This window comes from Orycteropus afer, unplaced genomic scaffold (assembly GCF_000298275.1).
Source record: "Orycteropus afer afer isolate SDZICR_OR568_19922 unplaced genomic scaffold, OryAfe1.0 scaffold00100, whole genome shotgun sequence".
NCBI lineage: Eukaryota > Metazoa > Chordata > Mammalia > Tubulidentata > Orycteropodidae > Orycteropus > Orycteropus afer.
The window spans coordinates 5,753,340-5,769,085 of NW_006921687.1; the positions used below are offsets into that span (position 1 = coordinate 5,753,340).

Here is a 15,746-nt window from a genome sequence, read left to right on the forward strand (position 1 = left end):
AAAAAAAAAAAAAAAGAAAGAGTTCCAATTCTAAATTATTTTAAAATACTGACAAAAAGGTGTATTTACTTGTTGTTCAGATCATTAGAACCAGATGATTATACTATCTTTAGTTCTCATTTACCAATATTAATTAAGAGCCAGTATCATTTCTGGTTTTTTAATAATCTAAAAAGTCAGTACTTCCAACGTTATTTAAAATTGATTATTTCTTTTTTCCTCTACTGGTTCATTTGGCTTCTTAATTAAATTTTCTTCACATTTTGAGCTTAAAAGCTCTGAATAAAATTCAGATTATAATTCTAAAACATGGTATGCACGCCAAAGACATAATCTGAAAAGATAACAGTATCTCCTAAACAAAAGAAGTCAGGGACAAGACTAAACTCATCCTGTCTCTGCCTAGTTATCTCACACAGAGGTCAACTTCAAAAAAATCTCCTAAAGCCATCTAGAAAATGTCAACCAGTGAGGCTTATCAACAAGGCACATGCAGGCTATAATATAAACCTCTTTCAATTTCAAAAAATGATGGCTAAGGGCTCCTCAGCAGTGGCATTTGATTCTACATTAGTCTGCAGTATGCAAGAAAAAAACAGACACATCATTCTGAACCTTCTATTACAGACCCACGCCACACTGTGCAACAAAACATTCTTAAGGAAATGGCTCCTGTTACTGTGTGCTACCGATAAATGTAAACAGGTTCCTTATTTTTGATTGTAAGTTAATTAAAACATAGCAGTTAAATATTACATTTTGGAGTGGTGTTTTTTTTTTCCCCCTTGAAATCATGTTTTAAAAACAGCAAGTATAGCCAAAAAAATAATTTAAAATAGTTCCAGAAGTTAAAGATCAATCCATCAAAGCAATTCTTTTTGTATATTTTATTTACAAACTTGTGAAGTTGACATTAACAACTGCAAATAGAATAAACCAAACAAAATAAAAGAAACAAATAATTTTCAAAGATACTTTAAACCACCTTCAAGAATTAAAAATTAAATGCAGTCTAATTTAATACATATCTCTGCCTAACAGTTAGGTTTTTTGAGGGTGTATTTTGGTTTTCTGAAAGGTTTTAGTGTCTGCATTTCCAGAAAATAGAGAAGACAAGTAAAAAAGACTGCATTTAGTATTTATATATAAGCTCATATCTCCTCAGATTTTCTCATCAAACACTTCTATTCCTGTTGTTGCTGTTGTTATGTGCCATCGAGCTGGCACCAACTCATAGCGACCCCTCCTTGGGTTTCCAAGGCAGTATCACTATGGAAGGAGATTGCCCAACCTTCATTCCGAGGAGTGGCTGGTGAGTTTGAACCACCAGCCTTCTGGTTAGCAGTCAAGTGCCTTAGACACTCTGCTATCAGAGCTCCTTCTATTCCTATGGAATAATTTAATCCTAGAATTGGAAGTTTCTAAGAGAGAGGTTCTCACCCACAGGTGTACCTATGAGAAGAAGCAAATAAACAACAACAAAAAAATAAAACAGTTGCCTTCAAGTCAATTCCAGCTCATGACGACCCCATATATGTCAGAGTAGAACTGGGCTCCACAGAGTTTTCATGGCTGTGACCTTTCAGGAGCAGATCACCGGGCCTTTCTTCCAAGTTGTCTCTGCGTAGATCTGAACCACCAATCTTTCAGTTAGCTGCCAAGCACTTAATGGTTTGTACCATCTAGAGACTCCTCTAAGAAGAGAAGGGGACTAAAATACTGAAGCCAGGGCTTTACTTCTGATTTAACTTTCCTACAGTGGGGTCTAGGCAGCTGATTCTAATGTGTAGTCTATACTGAAAGTCACTTGTTTCAACTCACCTCTTGGAAAAGAAGACCAGAGGGAGTCATCAGGGCTCTGCTCACACACTTCCAATGCTGATAACCAATATCTCATTAGAAAAATCTCAAGGTAGTATGCTACTTGATGGAACATTTTTCAAATACCATATTAAAAACCAAACTCGCTGCCATCGAGTCGAATATGACTCATAGCGACCCTTCCTTGGGTTTCCAAGGCGTATCTCTACAGAAGTCTATTGCACAATCTTCCTTCCAAGGAGTGGCTGGTGGGTTTGAACTGCCAGCCTTCTGGTTAGCAGTCAAATGCCTTAGGCATTATGTCACCAGAACTCCCAAAATACCATATTACAAATGGTTATTTTTTCAGGGCATGGTGACTCATCCTTTCCCCAAATAATGACAAACAAAATTCCAAGATATTTGTATGTGTCCTTCTGCCTAAAAATCACTTCTCCTGTCTCCACAAGATAAGCTTCTTCTCATCATTCATCATCCTTGGAGAGGCCCTTCCTGACCATCACTTTACCCAACCATTCTCTCTTTACTCATGGCACTTCTCATACCTGAAGTAGTCTTTTTTACAGATCTGTACATTCGTTGACTATCTACCATGGCTGAAACACAGTCTCCATTCAGGAGCTCCACACTGCCTGCCTTATTCAACACTGTATCCTCAGCAAATGGCACAATGTCCAACATAGTTAGCTCATTGCCACCGAGTCAATTCCAACTCATAGTGACCCTATAGGACAGGGTAGAACCATCCCATAGGGTTTCCAAGGTTATAAATCTTTATGAAAGCAGATTGCCACATCTTTCTCCCACAGAGTGGGTGGTAGGTTTTGGTTAGCAGCTAAGCACTTAATCACTGAAACACCAGGGATCCTAGTAGTAGATAGTAGGTAGGCATTCAGTAAAATTTTTGAATAAATAAATGAAACAGAACAAGAGGTAATAAGCAATCTAAAACAAAAACTAATAAGTTAGAAAGTAATATAAATAGTTGACAATTAAGAGTGTAAAATATTGGACTGTTAATAACAAAATATATAATCAAGTGTGATGTGTAAGTGTGTGTGTGTGTAAACAGAAAAGATTCTGGATGTTGTAAACTTCCTTAACGCAACCATATAGCTCCAAAATGCATAAAGATTCGATAAAACATTCCAAAATCTACAAATACATTCATCTTAAACTTTTTCATTATGTATCAGTTTTCTTCTAAAAATCAAGCAAAGCAACCACTGTCAATCACTTGGAAAGGGATCAGGGCAGGAGATCCTAGACAGAGTGGGAGAAAAATGTGGAACAAAACTCAAAATCATAAAAAAAGACCAGGCTTACTGGTGTGAGAGAGACTAGTGAAAGCCCCAGACTATGGCCCCAGTCACCTTTCGGGCCTAGAATTAAGCTCACTCCCCACGGCTTCCAAGCAACAACAGACAGTTGTATAAGCTGAACACTTACACCAGGTAGGTATACTCCGTAGAACAATCCACCACAGAAGATCAGAAGAGCAGTATTTATACAGGGAGGTAGCTCAGAGGGCAGGAATAAACAGGAAAGAAGGACACGGGGAAAAGGTAACTACAGGGAGGAAGTGGGAAGAGAACTATTACATCACAGGGATTGCAGTCGATGTCATGAAACAAAATGTGTATGAACTGCAGTATGGAAAATTAATTTGCTTCTTAAACTTTCACCCAAATCACAATCTAAAAAAAAAAAAAAAATAGGGGGAAAATATCAAGCAAAACATAAATCACGCAAAAACACACATCTTTATACACTTTGAAAACATTCCAGAATATTCAAAGGTCATCAAATACTGTGAAATGCCAAACATTAAAATAGACAAATTCAACCATGTTGGAAACACTGTAATCCAGTGGTAGGGAAACGAATATAAAAAACATAAACATGAAATTACTTGGAACATCTGGAATGATAAAATAAAAAAAACTCAGAGTAGGAGGGGGACCTCAGAGATCATATATAAAATATTTTTCAAAGATAAAACCTATATATTCCAAGCAACTCATTAGCTAGCCACTCAAACATTTTTGGTGATAAGCAACTCACTGCTTCCTGACGAAGGCTACTTTTTCTATATACCTGCGAGAAATTTCTTTATTCTGATCCAAAATCTGGCTCTCAGTGATGTACTAGGCCTTGTTCACTCTCTGAAGCCAAGCACAAATATGTCAATGACAAACAGTGAATCAGTTCTATAACAGCATAAGTGAGATTAGAAAAGTAAAGTAAATCAAGAAGGGAAGTAAGTTTGGGTCAGATGTTCTCCCAGGGGGCAGAACTATAAATTGGTTTAAAAAAAAAAAAAGTGGAGGAATAGTGTACAGATGTTAAAAACAGGTAGATTATCTAGCTGGAAGTGAATAACCATGGTGAAAATGGATAGGAGGAAAAATACAAAAAACAATTGATGCAGATCCCTGAAGAGTGGGTGAAATTTTTGCAGTCAAGCAAGACTATTCTGCATTTTGTTAAAAACAGAATGAATCTGAAAAATAAAGACAGGTAGATATATTAGTAGAATTTGTTGTTGGTATGTGCCGTCGAATCGGACCCGACTCATAGCAACCCCTCCTTGGGTTTCCGAGGCAGTACTACCACAGAAGTAGATTGCCTCATCTTCCTTTCGAGGAGTGGCTTCACAGACATTTAGAGCTGGTAAAAATCATAGAGATTATCTATCTCAATCCTTTCATTTTATAGACAAGGTAACTGAACCCTAGGAGGAGGCAGTATCAATTGCCACTCTTATATTCCCTTCCATCATTATAAGTAAAAACACTTCTGCCAAACATTTTCCAGTCTTGTCTCCAATTTCCCATCTTCTGCACAACACGCTGAACCTGAAATTCTGTATAATATCCTAACCAACTGGCTCAAAACTCAAATACCAGAGGCAAACATGGAATAACAGAATAAGGCCCAACTGCCTGAATCATGGTAGCTGCTAACCAAGACCCAGTATGGACAGGATGTGGTCACACACTAGGACCTGCCAGTTAGAGAAACCAACCACATTTTATTCTGATACTCCTATCTTCATCATCAGCCAACAAGACAAAAAAATCAAAGTCCCTGCTAATTCACCCACACAACTGTCTACCTTATCATCACAACATCCTCCTCTGGGCAACCAAACAAATTCCATCAGTTTCTTTTACACATACCTACACTTTTTTCCATTCTCATCACCCAAGCTATCCTCAGGGCAGAACCTAAGCCAAGTTGTTAAATATGGTTTCTCCTCTCCCTAGTGTCACCCACACTCCCTGAATCTGTCTGGTTCTCTTCCCTAATCAGTCCCATTTTCTTCACACTTGAAGCATCAATGCCTTAAAAATTGCAGCCCTGTCCTAAAAATATCAGCCTTTTAAAATGATTTACTACTATTAAAAGGAAAAGAAAAGAAGTCAGGCTGCAGAATAATATGCATGGCATAATCTTATTCTTATAAAGCAAATAAACAAAAACAAAAAAAAAACACTGCATAAATTTAAAGAAACTTCAAATAAGTACAAAAGAATACTCACCAAATTGGTAACAATAGTTAGGCCTATGAAGAGAGGAAGGGCAAACAATTAAACATGCTTTTGTCTAACTTGGATTGTTACACTAAACTGTTGTAATTACATAATTATCACTTCTAAAGGGCAAAGTTTTATAACCAAAATATACATATATGCAAATTAAAAGCTTTAATGGAATTTTCAACTGAGGGATGAGAGCTGTTCCTCTGAGGTCCCCTAACTTCAAGTCAGTGAGGGCTAGTTTTCCACTGTGGCTGCCCTCCCCTCCCCACTGTGTCCAAGCCCAGCTTCTTTGCCCATTGTTTACTCATTTACAACTCTCCAAATTCAGAATGCAACCAAACTAACTAGTGGAAACACTGTTAAATTGTTCAAATAGTCTACGTTCTAAAAATCAAGTTTTTATAAAATGACAACCAATCGTACAATTAAATTGAGAACTGAGTATTTTAATTTAACATGCCCTCCACCCCCAATTCAAAAAACCAAAACATGAATTAAAAGGACACATATAACATGGGCATCAACTTCATCCTCTAAGACTCTTCTTTCCCCATAGTACTTTCTTTTATGAATGGAACCACCTTCTGTCTGAGAAAGATATTCCTCTCTCCTCTCCACTTCATTTCCTCTCCAGTCACATCTAACATTGTGTTCTATCCTACCTCCTAAACAACTCTTCAGGTTTGTCCTCTCCTCTCTATCACTGCTACCAGTGCCTGACCCATCTACTCTCCAAGCTACCCTCTATGACCATCACAGTGACCCTTTAAATTGCACTTGCAGTCTTGGCTAAGAAGAGTTAGTATAGTACAGTGAAAACAATGTGGCTTCTTTCTGAACCAGGTTTCACCACTTACTAGAATCATAGCAAACCCTCCTTGGGTTTCTGAGGCAGTGTCTCTATGGAAGTAGATTTCCCAATCTTCCTTCCAAGGAGTGGCCAATGGGTTCGAACTGCCAGCCTTCTGGTTAACAGTCAAATGCCTTAGGCACTACGCCACCAGAGCTCCTAGAAAAGGGCCCTTAATCTGTCATCTGTATAATGTGAGCAATATCTACGTTGTATAAGGAATGTTAGAAGAATTAGGAAGAAAGCAGGCAAAGCACCTGGTTCTAAATGGAGAATTTACATAATTCAATGCTTTAATATGTTAATTGTTTTCTTATCTGCAAAACTGGACAATAATCCTCTGATCTATTTTGAAAATTAAATGAGATAGTATGTAAGGCATCAAACACATATCGTTTCATTTCCTTTCAAAGATTCATCATCCCCAAGACAAAATTTGACAATTGCCACTTTCACAATTTCATCTCCTGCCACAGGACTTCACATATCTTTGCCTTCAGTATAATCAATTATTTAAGAGTAAGATCATGCATCTCTTATGCCCTGCTCTCATTCAAAGCCGTAAGTACAGGTATAATCTCGTAAGTGAGAAAGTCCTTTAGCATGTATTTCAAGATGTAAGTAATGTTCACATTTTCAAATTTTGGAACATAACACCAGTAAAATACAAGTTTAAGGAGACAATAGGGCAGAATATCTGTAAATACCTGAAGTTCTGAAAAATCCTCCAAGTGTGGCTGCTATATATGTACACAAGGAGCACTGGCAGTGCTGTAGTTAAAGCACTAGGCTGCTAACCAAAAGGTGAGCAGTTCAAACCCACCAGCAGCTCAGCAGGAGGAAAATGAGACAATCTACTTCCATAAAGATTTATAGCCTTGGAACCCTGATGGGGTCTCTATGAGTTGGAATCGACTTGATGGCAGTGGGTTATACATATACATAAAAGCATGGTGAGTAGGATGAAAGATTATAAATAAAATTTTGCTAAACCATATGTGAGAAATAACCAGAAACACCTAGAGATCAAATCTTAAATTGAGATAAAAAGAGATAGTGCAAATCAGAGCAATTTGGGTCAAAAAAAGAGATGTGATTAAAAACAATGTTTGTTGAAGCTCCTGATAAATCTGAAACCATATACTGATATATTTTAGATTTTTAAAACAATTTGGTAATTAATTTGAATTTGTTTCTTCTTTAAAAACAGTAAGGGAGAAGTTAAATACCAATCAGGTAGATAATGAATTACTAACTTTCTCTTTGTGTTCATTCATAAATTGCTAAAGCATCTGGCATTTTTCTTTTTCCCAAGTCTGTAAGACATAGAATTTACAAATACAAAAGAAGCTAATCTTTCTAAACATATGAAGAAAATAGTCTGTTTAAAGACGAATTTAAGTATTTAAATGGCTTTCATTGAGTCCCAAATGCGATATACTTTAAAACTGTGTTAATGAATATTTATTTCTTGAATGATTTCACAATAACCCTGAAAAACTTAAAGCTGGCTCCAGGAGAAGTTGCTGACTGTCCATCAAGTTCTTCTTCAGCTGCTGGTAACTGTCTTATTACTAGGGTTGAGAAAATAAGCAGGAAAATGAGTGGAAGATTCTTAGTCCAGATTCTCCTGTAACCTAGCTGCAAAACTTTGCTAAAGCTGTTACATGGCTGTTTTCTAAAATGCTACCAGTAATGCTGAATCATTCCACTGGGGGGGAGGAGGGGGTCTTTTAAAAGCTTACTGCATTTTTAGCTTAACTAGCAAAACATGCCTGCCTGAGCATTACACCCTTTTTTTTTTTTAAGAGCTATCTATATAGGATTAAATTGACAACAACTTAGAAGATTAAACAGGAACCTTAAGGGACAGTGAGTTTATGTTAATGGGTAGGAACAATTCAGAAAAAGAGGTGAGAATAGTTGCAGAACTTGAAGAATGTAAACAATGTCACTGAATTATATACATAGCAACTATTGAATTGGTGTATGTTTTGCTGCATGTATTCTCAACAACAAAGTAATAAATTAAAAAAAAAAACCTATGGCATTTTAAATTTCAACCATTTTTTTAACTAAAAAATAAATTTAATATCTAGGGTTTTTAATATATATAGATATATTTAATTTTCAAATTATTTTAAAGTTTAACTCTTCTTTAAATGCTATTTTGGTCTAAATGACAGATGTGCAGTGCTGATTTACACACATCCCAATCCTACAATAAGCCAGTCCCTGAACACATCCAGGCCTGAGTGCCTCTTAGGTCAATGAAGAGCAAGCATTATTTACAAAATCACAAAGCAATGGTCAATATTCTAGTGGACATGTTGCTTTGTCTAGCTATGCAAAGTATTATGAAAAGGAGAACATTATGATGGTGTCAGAGGTGCTCCTTTTTCAGGCTCTTTTCTTTCAAGTGTCCTTTTGTGAACAGAACTACAAATGTCACACAACTAGGTACAGGACAGAGCCTTAAATGGTAACAGAACCAGCTGCCAGGTTGAAAAGCAACTGGTTGAGAGAAGAAATAACTAGCAAAGAAAATTAATGAATTCATCCCACTGATTCTGCTCATTTTCAGGCCATGTTTGCATGATTGTCACAGCAGTTCTTAGCCTGGGGTGGAGGGTGCTGGCATTGAAAACAAAACCTGTAAAGACTGAGCCCAATCACTACACTGCAAATTATTATTATTATCCAACTGGGACTTAATACAGTCTTTTTCTGTTGACATTCCCAGAAATCAGTCCAATTACTTAAAAATTAAACATATTTGCTAAAAGAGATTAAAAACAAGCCAAAGATTTATTTCACACTTGGCTTACAGATAGAAAGCAACAGTATTATTTATTATCTATACATGAAAATGAGCAGAACTTCCTTTTGAGAAACCAGAGTGCTCACAAACATCTTTTTCAAAAATGGCTTCCATATGATATCATCACTGGCATACCTCAGTTGCACAATTATTTTGGATTTATATTTGGATTTATTTTTCAAGCAGGAAACATTACTGGAGATTGAGTTTGCTTATTTAAGTAATACACCCAACTAAACTCTATAGCATGTTGAAAGGACATAAATAACAGGTCTCACTTTCAAATAACCAAGTATCCATTTTATTATCCTAAACATACATTTTTATGTAATTGTTTGAGTCTATTCATGAAAAATTTAAAATTGAATTATACCGATGGTAAACACTACTCAAAATATATATGTGAGCAAGTATCATTTGGTAAAAGTAATCCAGATAAATGTTTCTTAACCTCTACTTATATAAATGTTTTAAATTTTAATAGAAAACAAACTGTAGTTGGTATTTACATTATTCAGTATTAATAAACCAGTGTTATTCCTACAAAACATTTTTTCTCATTTTTCTCATCACTACTGATGAAACTAACACAGGTAATTTTTTAAAACTGGTCACTTCCTAATTTTCTTAGTTTTTCTCTGACACTAACCAATACTGACTATTGAATGCCTGATAAAGGTCTATCTTCTTCCAGTACAAATGTATTGGTTCATGAAATTTTATTGCATGCCTACTAAGTGCTAGGATTTGTGTTAAGGACTTTGGGTGCAAAAGAATTTGATATATTCCTTGCCTTCAAAGCTCATGGTCTAAAAAGGGAAAGACATGAATTCCTGCAAAGTAAATACAATGACACATGAATATCCCTAGAAAGGTAGTTTAAGTCAAGGGGAAGGTCACTTAACAGTTATACTTCATTTCACTCAATTAAGTCTACCTCCTTTATCAAGGTGGCGATGGCTTAACCCTAGCTCTACTTCCTTGTCTTGGCAAAGCAGTGTTGATAGGTATAGACAACATCAAAACATTCTTTGAGAATTACAATCATTATCCTGTTTCCAACTTCACACATTTTAATATCACTTTCAACAATATCTTATACCAAATGAGAATAAACATTTAAAATACAAATATACAAATAAAAATAAATGCTTGCCACACAGAAAAGCATTTCAATTTTTAACTATGGGTTACTTGCTACCCATAGTGCTTCAAGAATTACATAAACTGAGTTCCTTAAGTAATATATATATTCTTAAGAATGTTTGCTAAGAAATCAAAGCATGTTCATTATCTTCCAGTACATTAGACAGTCTTTAAAAGAAGCCAAAACATCCAAAGACAAAGAAATCAAGTGTTATACATGGTCCGTTTTAGAGATACTGGGGGTTTTAATACAATTATTTCAACCAGTAGAGCCTCATTTAAAATACAAGCCTACCCAGGTAGGCAGGTATTCCATAGACACCATTCTTCCAAACCAGGTGAGTTCAATTTTCCCTGATTGGAATGACCTCATAAGGTTTGGCAAGCCCAGCCTCATTTTGAGGTGAAATCAAGGCAGCAGGCATCACCCAGCAAAGTTGTTTGTCTCCTGCAGCCGGAAGACAAGAATGACCACAGCCAAGGAAAATGAAGATTGCCCAGACTCTGTCAAATGGGATTGTCAAGGAGTTCTAATAACAGCTCCCTCTCTCATCAAAGAGTGGTTACATTCAGCTGAGCTATCATAAATTCTATACCCTCAGCTTGTGGGTCTTCAGGCACAAACCTACCCATTGCCTTTGTGGATTATAGTACTGTCCGTGAAACCTGGGTTTCAAGTAACCGTTTTTGATAAGCTTGATTTCTACATCCCAAACCAGCTGACTACCCTTTTAGAGGGATACTTGAAAACTATTATGAATCTCCCTCCCCCACAGCCTAAAGAAACAACTGCCTCCCAAATTCTAGCTTATACATTCATTTCCCGAATAATTTTTCTCTTGGGGGGGGGGAACAATGGGCTCTTTCAATCTCCTCTTATCAACAAAGAACTCTAAGATGAAACAGTCCTTTCAATCACATCCTTTCCGACTCTTTATAAATGAAGAGTGGGAATGGGGGGGGGGCAGGGACGAAGAGGGAAGAGGTGACAGGCAACTCACCTCTTTCAGCTGCTCCAGCTCCTGTTTGAGGCTGTCATACTCAGCCTCCAGCTCGTCATACTGCTGTTTGAGGGTCAACTTCTCTTCCAGCACCACCAGCCCGTACTCAGCAGCCTGGATCTTCTCGTGGGTTGTCTCTGTGAGCTCCTTGGTCAGCCTCTCTATCTCAGTCTTGTAATGGTCTACAGTTTGCAATACCTCTTCTGCGGCCATAGCCCCGGTGTATGGAGGCTGGGAGGAGTAATGAGGTAGGGGGTGGGGTGGGGGGAGTAAAGCAGGCGGGGGAAGGGAAAAGGAAAAAGAGGTTAGGGGGTAAAACGGAAAAGAAAAAGTATGGTGGATGAATTAGCAGATCAAATTCTGCCTGCCTGCTCTTCTGCCAGCAGCAGCTACACGCCTGAAGAAACTGACAAGAAATGCAACATGGAGAATGCAGAGGAGAGAATGAGGGGCGAGGCGGCAGCTGCTGCCGCATGTGCCCTCTGGGCCGGCCTTTGCGTACGGTCAGCAGCAGTGTGGCATGGCCTGGGCTGCGGCGGCCGGGGGCGGCGAAGGGCCTCCAGATTCTGCTTATTCAGAAGCACCCGGGCGCCATGTCTCCCGGGAAGCAGTCACTGCAGTCTCCCCACTCCGGCTGGTGCGCTCCAGCGTGCGTCTCGCTCGCTCTCTCCACCTGCTCCCGTTGGCCCTGCAGCAGGCTGAGCAGAATGATGCAGTCTCTGGGCCCACTCCCTCCCTTCCCGCCTGGGCCCAGCTCCGAGCAGGGGGCGGGGAGGACGAAGTCAAGGCGGGGGGAGGAGGGAAGGACCAGAAGGAAACATCCCGCGGCGCCTCCCGCCGGGCGCGCCGGGTTGCGGCCAGCGGCTGAAGCGCTAGGCGCGCGAGGTGGAAGTGGAGGCGGCGGGATAGTGCCGGGGAAGGGCCCGGACGCGGCAAGCGAGCCTTTGCCAGGCGCGGGCGTTCCTCCAACGGCTTTGCCCTCCAGGAAGTCGAACCCCGGGAGAGTGGCGTGGGCGCCCCAAATCTCTCGCTTCAACCTGGGCGGAAGCCCAGGAAAAGCAAACGGTAACTAATGCGGTCAGAGCCCACGACGCCTCCTTATCGCCCCCCAGGCTTGCAGCATCCTTTCCTGGCCTCCTCCACCCAAATAAAAGTTGTGGTTCCTGAGACTCCTGACGCGCCCCCAAGCATCCGCCTCCGTGCCCTCCTGCGTTCTCTTTCCCTGGCATGCCTCCTCCCCTGCCCGATCTTGTCCACCTTACACTCTCACCAAATAACCTTCTTGCCCCCAAAGGACCATCATTGCTAGAGATGAATTGCCCTCGCCAAAGCTTTTCTACGCCCAGCTTATCACAAGATCATTGTCATTTCAGGGGAAAAGAAAAAAAAAACATAACATATGTACCCCATAGCCTCTAACAAATGAACCAAAACCCCTGCCATCAAGTCGATTCTGACTCATAGCGACCCTATAAAGCAGTTCCAAGGCTGTAAATCTTTATGGAAACAAAGTGCCCCATCGTTCTCCCATGGAGCAGCTAGTGGATTGGAACCTGTCACCTTTTGGTTAGCAGCCCAATGCTTTAACTGCAGCACTACTAGAACTCCTGATATCTCCCACATAAGGTATCTACAATACGCTACATAAACCTTTTTTAAAATAATAGAACTAATAGTTATCGAGGCTTACCATATACCAGACATTATTCTGAGTGCTATACAATCTTTCTCTCTAATCTTAACAACCACACTTTGAGATAAGAAACACTGCCCCCAATGTACAGGAAGGCACAGGAAAGTTGGATAATTAGCCCAAAGGCAGGCTACTCTTAAGTGGAGAAGTCAAAATTTGAATCATAACTCCAGAGCCTTAAACTGAATCATTATGTTGACCTCATCTTTAGTCATTACTAATACAAATCCAGCAAGTAAATATTATATGCTCTTAAGGTGACCACATTACAGATTAGTCACTATCCATAGTGATAATCAAGAGTCACAAAAGGAGGTAGAGGTGAAGCTGAAGTCAGACTGGGAACGATGAAGGAGTGAGGAATAGAGAGAATAATTAAGAAAGAAGGAAACAATAGGAGCCAGAGGAGAAAAAGTGTGCTTTCGGTGTACTGGGAGGCTATGGGATCCACAGACCCATTGATCCAACAGGGTCCTTAAACCAAAAGCCCAAATCTGTTGCTGTGGAATTGATTCTGACTCATAGGAATCCTGTATACAAAATAGAACTGACCCATGAGTTTTCAAGAATCAGTTATTTATGGAAGCAGACTGCCACATCTTTATTCCTCAGAGTGGCTAGTTGGTTCCAACCACCAACCTTTCAGTTAATAGCCAAGCATTTTAACCACTGCACCACCAGGGCTCCTAATGGGGTCCTTACTTCTCTCCTTCTAGGTGGCATTTATTCCAGAGCTTTTTCTCAGTGGCCAGGGAGTGTTCAAAACACACACGCACACACACACACACACACATACAAGTTTTTTAAGTTAGAAAACAGGACCCAATTCTTTGATCATTTTGTCCATGTTGTTGTTGTTGTTATGTGCTGTATAGTCGGACCCGACTCATAGCGACCCTTCCTTGGGTTTCCGAGGCAGTATCACTACAGAAATAGATTGCCCCATCTTCCTTCCGAGAAGTGGCTGGTGGGTTTGAACTGCCAGCCTTCTGATTACCAGTCAAGTGCCTTAGACACTACGCTACCAGAGCTCCCTATTGTGTCCATAGTAAGGAAAAAAAGACAATTGCTGATGGCAGGAGGGAGAGAAAATATGAATACCCTTACAAAGTCTCCATTAATAGGCTCTCTGGATGTGCTTTACATTGCCTCAAAAAAAGACTAAAGAGACTCCTGTGATTGTGTGACAACACAACTGAATAACCTCTTGTGATTATCTGATCTAAAAATAAATAAAAGGAGAAAATTCTTGAAACAGGCAAGCTGGCAGAGAAGCAGGGTGATAATGACCACAACATTCCACCTACAATTCCTTGATCTCCCACTCCATTTGAGAAACTCCTCCCAGGTGCCGCCTATACTCTATGTCACTGATGAATGATCCATGAACTGCTGCTGGATATAGAGAGAAGAAACTTAGTGGGAGGTTGCCTAAGTTCTTCCCAGTATGTTCCTGTCCATTCCTCCCTCCACAAACTGCAAGCATAGCCCTTCCAAAAGGATCATAAGACTTAGCGTATATTGTCTGTCTTCCTTTCCTTTGGACAGAACTAAGAAGGGAGTTTGTCTCTGTGACTTTCCTTTTCTAAATTTCCTTTGCTGCCCATTCCCTGTGCTCTGTCCTGCTCCATTTTCTGACTGATAATTTGTTAATATATTCAGTCTCACATCATTCAAGCATGTATATGTATATGCGTCTTATATGTTTTTGTGATCATTTTGATCTTATTAATTACAACTTTGATCCCTTATATGTTGGCATATAACCTGAACAAGACAAATTTATTTCCTTATATACCCTGCTCTTCCAATGCTGAGCAGTTATATCTTCATTTCCCTCTTTTTTCCCTTTACTCAAAAAAACTCAGTGCCATCAAGTCAGATCCAACTCATAGCGACTCCTCCTTGGGTTTCCAAGGCAGTATCACTACAGAATTAGATTGCCCAACTTTCCTTCCAAGGAGTGGCTGGTGGGCTTGAACCACCAGCCTTCCAAATTCACTGCCATCAAGTCAATTACAACTCTTAGTGACCCTCTTGGGGTTTCTGAGGCAGTAAATCTTTACGGAAATAGATGGTCCAGCCTTCTTTCCACAGAGTGGCTGGTGGGTTTGCAGCACCAACCTTCTGGTTAGCAGTCAAATGCCTTAGGCACTATGCCACCAGAGCTCCTTTATGTGTGTGTGTGTGTGTGTGTGTATACATGGGAGCTCTGGTGGCATAGTGCCTAAGGCATTTGACTGCTAACCAGAAGGCTGGCAGTTCAAACCCACCAGCCACTCCAAAAAAGGAAAATTGAGCAATCTACATCCATAGAGACAGTGCCTCAGAAACCCAAGCAGGGATCACTATGAGTTGGATCTGACTCAACAGCATTGACTTTTTTTTTTTTTTTTGTAAATACACACACACACACACACACACACACACACACACACACATATATATATATATATATATATAACACACCTCTAAAAAATAATTTCTTAAACAATTCCTGGAATCAGGCTTCCATCATATTTTTTATCCTGTTGTTGTTAACGCGCTGTCGAGTCGGACTCAACTCGTAGTGACCCCTCCTTGGGTTTCCAAGGCACTATCACTAGGGAAGCAGATTGCCCAACCTTCTTTCCAAGGAGTAATATCCTAGCACCCTCCAATTACTTACAGAACTTTCTTACTCACAAGTGTATAGAACTCCAAGCTAATGCTCACCAACTTTGTCAGCATGAATATTGCTTTCTCTTGCTATCACACATTCATTTGTTAAACGGATGTTTACTAAGTACCTATTATGTACTAGGGAGCTTTGGTGGAATACTGCCTAAGGCACTTGACTACTAACCAAAAGGCTCATGGTTCAAAACCC

General features: G+C 39.5%; 1 protein-coding gene across 1 annotated transcript in view; it reads right to left on the reverse strand.

The window, feature by feature from the left end:
• Positions 1–11,397, reverse strand: part of BICD1 (BICD cargo adaptor 1) — a 332,377-nt gene extending 320,980 nt beyond the window's left edge. Inside the window, exon 1 of the mRNA XM_042781286.1 lies at positions 11,185–11,397. Within this exon, the coding sequence (XP_042637220.1) occupies positions 11,185–11,397 (213 nt within the window). The remainder of the gene's footprint in view (positions 1–11,184) is intronic.
• Between the last annotated feature and the right edge of the window lie 4,349 nt (positions 11,398–15,746).